This window comes from Carya illinoinensis, chromosome 10 (assembly GCF_018687715.1).
Source record: "Carya illinoinensis cultivar Pawnee chromosome 10, C.illinoinensisPawnee_v1, whole genome shotgun sequence".
Lineage (NCBI taxonomy): Eukaryota > Viridiplantae > Streptophyta > Magnoliopsida > Fagales > Juglandaceae > Carya > Carya illinoinensis.
In genome coordinates this window covers 35,812,018-35,819,032 of record NC_056761.1, presented here as the reverse complement: position 1 = coordinate 35,819,032, position 7,015 = coordinate 35,812,018, and the positions used below count along the sequence as shown (strand labels likewise).

Sequence of the window (7,015 nt, the reverse complement as noted above, 5' to 3'; positions counted from 1 at the left end):
TGCAAAATATAATCTTCTTATTGATATTCAACAATCTTTTTCACAGCACCACATGAGCATGAAGGCATGGGGCAAATATGAACCATTTCTTCCCAAAAACTTTTCATTCAAATAAAGTATGAACTTACAGAGGAGGTTTCTTGAGACAAGAATGCAATATCTTTTTGAATTTGAAAAACACGAGGCCAATTACTTTGGGTAAATCGCTCCTTTAAATCATTCCACGTCTCTTCAGCTGAATTGATGTAGATGACGGAGGAAACGATTTCTTTGGATAAACCATTGAGTAATCATGATAAAACCACGGTATTGCAGCAGATCCAGACGCGACACATAGGATCTATTTCAGAAGGCGTCGGTAGATAACCATCAACGAAGCAGAGTTTGTTTTTGGTGATAAGAGACATGGGCATGGAACAATTCCATGCAAGATAGTTATCTTCAGTCAAAAGCTGAGATACAAGAACAGCTTCGGAGTGATCACCACTGTGGAGGAAATAGGGATTCGAGTAGTCTTCATAAGAGTGGTGTGGGATAGCGGAAGAAGAAGAAGAATTGGCAATGGTCATATTTCACAGATCTAGGGTTTCATCTGATACCATGATGGAGAGAAGATTCTGAAATAAGGGAAAACGTTTTATTAAAACCGTAAGGGTAAAAATGAATTACTTGACAGAAATAAGTATATACACTAAGCCAACTAAAGTGTATAATTGCTAGGGTGCACATGATTACAAGTGATCCCAATTAAATACAAAATACAATATTTATAATATCTTCCACGTATTCCGGGCAACTGAGGAATTTCATAAATTAATTTTACTCCATCAAGAAGAAAATCGTACTAATATTCGAAACTTCTTAAATGTCACAATAAAAAACCATCCAATGGATTAGAAGACTTCCATGCATCAAATAATTTTAAGTCCCCCCATTTAGGTTGTTGGATGAGATCCTATGGAAAATAAGAAACACAAACACTTATTGCACCCCACTCCATCTAGCCCAGTCCACAAATTGCATCCCTCCATATACATTGTTGGCAAATCGCACACCAACTGTGAAAGCCAGGGCGATGGATGGAACCTGCTTTGCAATAGCCGATCGTTCAACCAAACATTCCAGTCCATTTATGATCTGATAGCGGGTGTTGGAAGAAACTGCAAGAAATACACCTGCAAATCCAGGAGAAAATTGTAACCTACTAGCAGAACATAATAGATAGAAAACAACTCCTCCCAATAATTCTACCTGATCAGAGTAAAGCCTAGATAGATGAAAGCTAAAACTAAATTATTATCCCCTGAAATAATCTTTTTTACAAGTATCCCCTGAATGAATTAATATGCAGATCTAGAAGAAGAGGTTGAACAAATTAGGAAATATGCACTGAAAGGTAGGTAATAGTTAAGATCGACATATATCCAGGAAAGGTAACAGAAAGCATGTCGGTACTAATAGAAATCATCAAACCACACTGGATCTTCACCTTTTGGCAACAATGCTTCCTTTGTATTGAGGTGTGAAATTCAAGGTAAGTACCTAGTTGGACTGCTGCTAGAAGCATACCATTCTCCTACTGTAAAGTCAAATTATTTCAGTTGGAACAGTAGCTTATTGTCACTGACCTTTAGATCAGATACATCAAACTAGTAGCAGACCATTTGTTGTGCTCTATCTAGCCTTCCTTGTTTGATAGGTATATTGGGAACGACAGATATGTGAGGCAGTCAAAACATCTAGTCACATGGTTCAGCATTCATCCAGAAAGACTAGTGTTTGGCATATAAGCTAGGGCCAAGGGATTGGATAACTGGTTCAAACATCATTTGCCTGCAAGGAATCTTTATGGAATAAAACACCATGCCAAGCATACTTGATACATTATGCCTACATAGAGCGTCAAACTTCAAATTATTGACTTTGGTTTTAAATAAGCCCAAGACCCATTCTGGACAGCAAATTTTAGAAGCTTAAGGTAGACACAAATCTATGACTATAGCGTCAACGGAGTTCTCCCACTTTCTCTAAATTCCCCTTTTTTGTCTAGCAGAAAAAAATTTGAGCCGTTGACCTCACAGTCAATACATTAGATGCTAAGAATAAAAATTCGGAATTAATCAGCTTAAAGATGCAGAACATGGAGACCATATCAACTCAGAGCTTGTTCAGTATATAAAATAAGCATCAAATCAAGAACTTGAGCTGCTATAAATTGGAAGAGACAAAAACAAAGAATAGGAGAAGAAGGAACCATGATTAAAGCCAGTAAAACATCAATGATGATGTTAAACAAAAGAATTCTAGATATCCCCAAAACTGGCAAGGAACTAGCAAGAGCAGTAAATTTGCACTAGCTCATGGACACCAAAATCGCAAATCTAAACAGCTATCTAAGACATACCCCAAAGAACTGCACTCTTCAAAAGTGGTGGCACGGGAATGTCTTCTTCTGATTTCTTTATGCTCCTGATATATAAATCAAATATTTTGAGAAATGATCCAATAGAAGAAAAGGCAAACATATACTGAAAAAGTTCAGCTTCAGTTCATTCTTAAAAAAAGAAACACTACGATTCAGCTCAATCCTGTAAAATATATTGTTCCTTAAGCACATTTGGCATGCCATAGAGAGACTTGATTGTATAAAGTTGTTCGTGCCTAATATTTAGCCTGGCATTTGGAAGAAATAAAAAATTCCTTGGATTTGTTAATATTCTAGAGTGCCTAATATAACAGGACAGTTGACAGTAATGTTAGGAAATATATAACAGTGCCTTATCAGTTTGCCCAAAATTTACAATCGATCACCTTGAGGTCACTGATGATGATGTCAAGATTGCCACCAGCATTTCAACCTTATCACCAGCAGCTCAAGTGGTCAAAGGCCAACTACTGTCCCACTTAAGCTTGTTGGCAAGGATCAACCCAAACAAATTATACCATTGATCATTTTCTGCTGCTGAGAATCAGCCAGCAATAAAATATTCCCCAACATTTAATCAAATCCAAGTTTGTTCCAAACACTGGATAGTATATTTATATCCAATCCAATCCAAACCTTTATATACAGCGTGTCAAATGTATTCTTTAGATATACTATTCATAACATAGGACAGTTGTGGATACTATCTATGTATATAATTTTAATATTATTTATGCAGCAATCCAATCCAAACCTTTGTATACCTATAAAGTGAACGTCAATTTATTTATTTTTTTTACAATTACCTACAAATAAAGGTGTCGTACTTTCAAATGCATTTTTTTTTTCACAGGGTGTTCAAGAACAAAGTCATGACTAATCCTAGGGTTTTTTTCTTTCACCGGGTGTTCAAGAACAAAATCCTGACTAATCCTAGGGGTGCATAGGCACTCGGCAAAGAGTCTCTCGCAAGTGCACCTCGAGTAATTGAAAAGGAAATTCTCTAGTCTGATGGCCTTTAGAAATTGTTTGCATCCAAGGGTCAAACCTTAGACTTGTAGTGAGCATATCATCAAACCAAGGCCCTTACCACATGAACTAACCCCTAGGGGTTAAATACTTTCAAATGTACTTAACTTGTACCAAAAAGAAAAATCTCTATATCAAAATCACCAACAGGTTTATTATACAGTTATAGTCACTTAACATGATAAAATAAGATAAAGCGCAAAGTCAAATTGTAGCTTCTCAAAGACCCCCTTCACATTACACATAGATTAGAGAAATAATAGGCGCAAACAAAATCAGTCATCCATTTCCCTTTAAGTGGAAAACAGGATGGGATGGCCTATCATGGATTACTTGCAGCAAACCATTACAAAAAACAATATTTTCCTGACAAGCGAAGCCACATGGATGATAGTATCAGTAGTGAACATACCAAAATCTGGAAAATGCCCAAAAGAACCTTGAAATTACAAGGATTCTCAAGTTATTGATGAGGAAAATCAACCTCACCCCGTCAGAGAGAGAGAGAGAGAGAGAGAGAGAGAGAGAGAGAGAGAGAGAGAGAGAGAGAGAGAGAGAGAGAGAGAGAGAGAGAGAGGAATACTTATTATGGATGCCATTCAAAATGACTGCATAATACCAACTACAGAATCAAAGCAGCAAGAAATAGGTATCGAGTGCACTATGTAGGAAGCATACCGCTTGACATTCATGATCAAATTTGCAATGCCTTGGCCAATAATGCCACAACCAAACCCAACCGATCCATACAAGATACTCTGAAAAACAGAGTTCATAATCAACAGTATGCGGAAGATCAATAATTCCACTATGATTTATAATAGATGAATATACATACCTTATAAAAGTATGCAGCAATTCTCTGTTCTAAGGTAAATCTACATCCTGGCCTTTCAGCTTCAAATACACTGATTAATAATATCACTTAAAAGACTTAATGAAATCTCCTTACATTGTAAAGCTGAATATGCAATTAAGATACAACAAGTATGAATATGATATCAGAATGCAAGATAAAGGATACATCCAGATCAAAAACGGTTAAAGTGTTTCTTAATGAGGAAAACAATTTAATACAGTTCATTGTAAATTTGTAATAGCTATTTATCAAGGAAACCTGCTAGGAAGAGCTCCATAAGCATGCTGCATTCGCCCAAGAAAGCCCTTAGATATAGTTGGTCCCCCAATACGAACATAAGGTGCCATCATACCAACCAAAGCAACACAAACCACCAACCCAACCGTGAGATCTGCAACATACAACTCAAATTCTGCCCAAAAGTCTTTGCCTCTCTTTTGAACTTCCGCAAAAGTGGCACAACAAAAATCAATGACAATCTGCATCACACGAAACCATTGATGATATGTTTCTTATACCACTATCTGGAAATGAAAAAACCACATTAAAAATGCCATAAGCTATTACACAACTGGGGGCCCCCAAGTATGACCAGTTAAGAGTAAAACAGGAAGTTGGCCACAACTTTGAAAGTGCCTTCAGACTCAAAAGAACAGGATTGATACTTGGCAGTCTAAGGCCTAGTTTGGATAATGAGTTGATCTTAACTCATCTAATCATTACAACTTTCTCAAATTTCCAAACAAAATACAATAACCAATTCAACTTTTTCAAATCCCAAAACAAAAACAATATTCTAATAATATGTTATTCAACTTTAAACTTTTATCTCATCTCATCTCAATATTTTATTCAAGTTACCTACTGCATAAATGCCTTATTTAAGTACTTCTATACCTTGCAGTTACATACAATAATGGGTAATTTATTTCATGGCATCGACCAACATAATGCATGAGTTATCTATTTATATTTTCCAGACACAAGAGTTGATTAGTAGTAGACATGGCGCAGAAGTATGTCTACCATTCAGTTACAAATACACTTGCATACAAATTAGAAGAAAATGAAGACTAACAAACCTCTGTTCCAACTTTAAAGAGAAAGGATGGATCAGCCAACATTCGATTTCGAAGCATAGAGCATGACTTCATGAGAAAGCCCAGAGGCCAGACTGACCCCTACAGTTCAAATATTAAAATTAGCAGCAAAAGAGGAAGACGAAATACAATGTTGAACAACTTTCGGAGAAATGACCTGCAAATCGCAAAAACTAAAACAGCAAGATTAAGCTGACACTCAAACGTAGAATTAGTTGTACCTGAAAATCCAAATATCTAAGGAGAAGAACTTTACGGAGCCCGACGCTCTTCGCAACCTCTAACATATCCGAAGGAAGACTCGCCCCCCGAGCCTCCGTCTCCTTCATCACCTCCTCAAACTTCAAAACTGGCCCAAACTCCTCTTCTTCTTTGTCATTTCCATTTTCATCACCGCCACCTCCGCGTCCGCCTCCACCTCCGCCTCTACCTCCGCCATTAAATAATCTTCCATTTCCACCGTTGCCACTAAGCACATCCCCATCACTCCCGCAGCTATAAGTTCTCGCTTCGTTCCCACTCTCCAAGATCCCAACACCCTTACCTACACCACTGGCACTATCGATATTGACTCCCTCTTTCGAAACGGCCACACCAGATTGCGATTCGCCACGGTGTTCTGACATTTTCACCTCAACCACGAGCCCCTGATGTCTACTCCTATTATTTCGAACTAACATTGGCAAAGCAACCTCCTTCACTGCACTCCTAAAGCCAAAGCTCTGTACAAACATACTCTGACTCCACATCTTCCGCAGAACCACCGCGTTCAATGGACTCACGACATTTGACACTCCGAAGCTCAGTAAACAACTCGCCATACCTACCTCGACGATAAACTCGGAGAAAAGTCGACAAATTATTGCCGCACTCCAACAGAACAAATAATGCCGCAGCGAACTGATTATAAGAAGAACGCTATACAGGATAGGAAAACGCCGGGAAAATGAGAGAAGACGAGGGGGAGAGCAAGAAAGTGTGTACGCAGAAAGTTGAGAGGAAAATGAAGATCTTTGGTCGGTTGGTTGGTGAGGGTGGAGGCGGCTGAGACTTTGGGGGAAAGGAAAGCGGGAGACTAGGCAGCAACGGCTAAACCAATGGGCTTGGGGTGTGTGTTGTATTTCCCGAAAGGAAAAATATAATTATATATTAATTTATGCAACTAAATTTTATTAAAAATAATATTAATTTAAATTTTAAATATAAATAAATTAATATTAATATATAGATTAGTGTATAGATTATTTATATATAGGAAAACTCTTTTCCAAATTAGAGATGTCACATTGAATGAGCTTGCCTTTGATTGGTTACGGTCAATTATTGACTTTTTTTTTTTCTTTTTTTTTTTTTTTCTCTTAAGCATGTTTCGTTGAAGTGAAGGGACGCCTCCATTATACCGCTGACCGTTCAGTTTTTTTTTTTTTTTCTAATTTTTTTTTCATATTTTTTTAATCATTAAGTAAAAAAATACATAAATATATTTAAAATTATTTCTTTAATCTCTTAAAAAAGACAACGGTATATTGTAGCGGTACACATAAGATGGCACAGCAGTATTTCTCTTAAAAAGAGAGACAGAAATAGATTATTTAGTTAAAA

General features: G+C 37.0%; 1 protein-coding gene across 3 annotated transcripts; it reads right to left on the bottom strand.

The window, feature by feature from the left end:
* Positions 1–687: 687 nt before the first annotated feature.
* Positions 688–6,533, bottom strand: LOC122278014 (protein RETICULATA, chloroplastic-like). 3 transcript variants are annotated; one of them, XR_006229274.1, is made up of 8 exons: positions 5,635–6,533; positions 5,396–5,494; positions 4,572–4,792; positions 4,293–4,362; positions 4,133–4,212; positions 2,405–2,469; positions 1,629–1,844; positions 1,037–1,175 (listed from the first exon to the last, which is right to left on the bottom strand). XR_006229274.1 is itself a non-coding variant. In XM_043088058.1 (7 exons), the coding sequence occupies exons 1-7, from the start codon at positions 6,232–6,234 to the stop codon at positions 982–984; spliced, it is 1,329 nt and encodes a 442-aa protein (XP_042943992.1). In that variant the 5' UTR covers positions 6,235–6,533; the 3' UTR covers positions 688–981. The 3 variants fall into 3 exon arrangements, 1 of the variants encoding a protein (XP_042943992.1); XR_006229275.1 differs by having other exon boundaries at positions 1,629–1,833; XM_043088058.1 differs by lacking the exon at positions 1,629–1,844 and having other exon boundaries at positions 688–1,175.
* Positions 6,534–7,015: the final 482 nt, after the last annotated feature.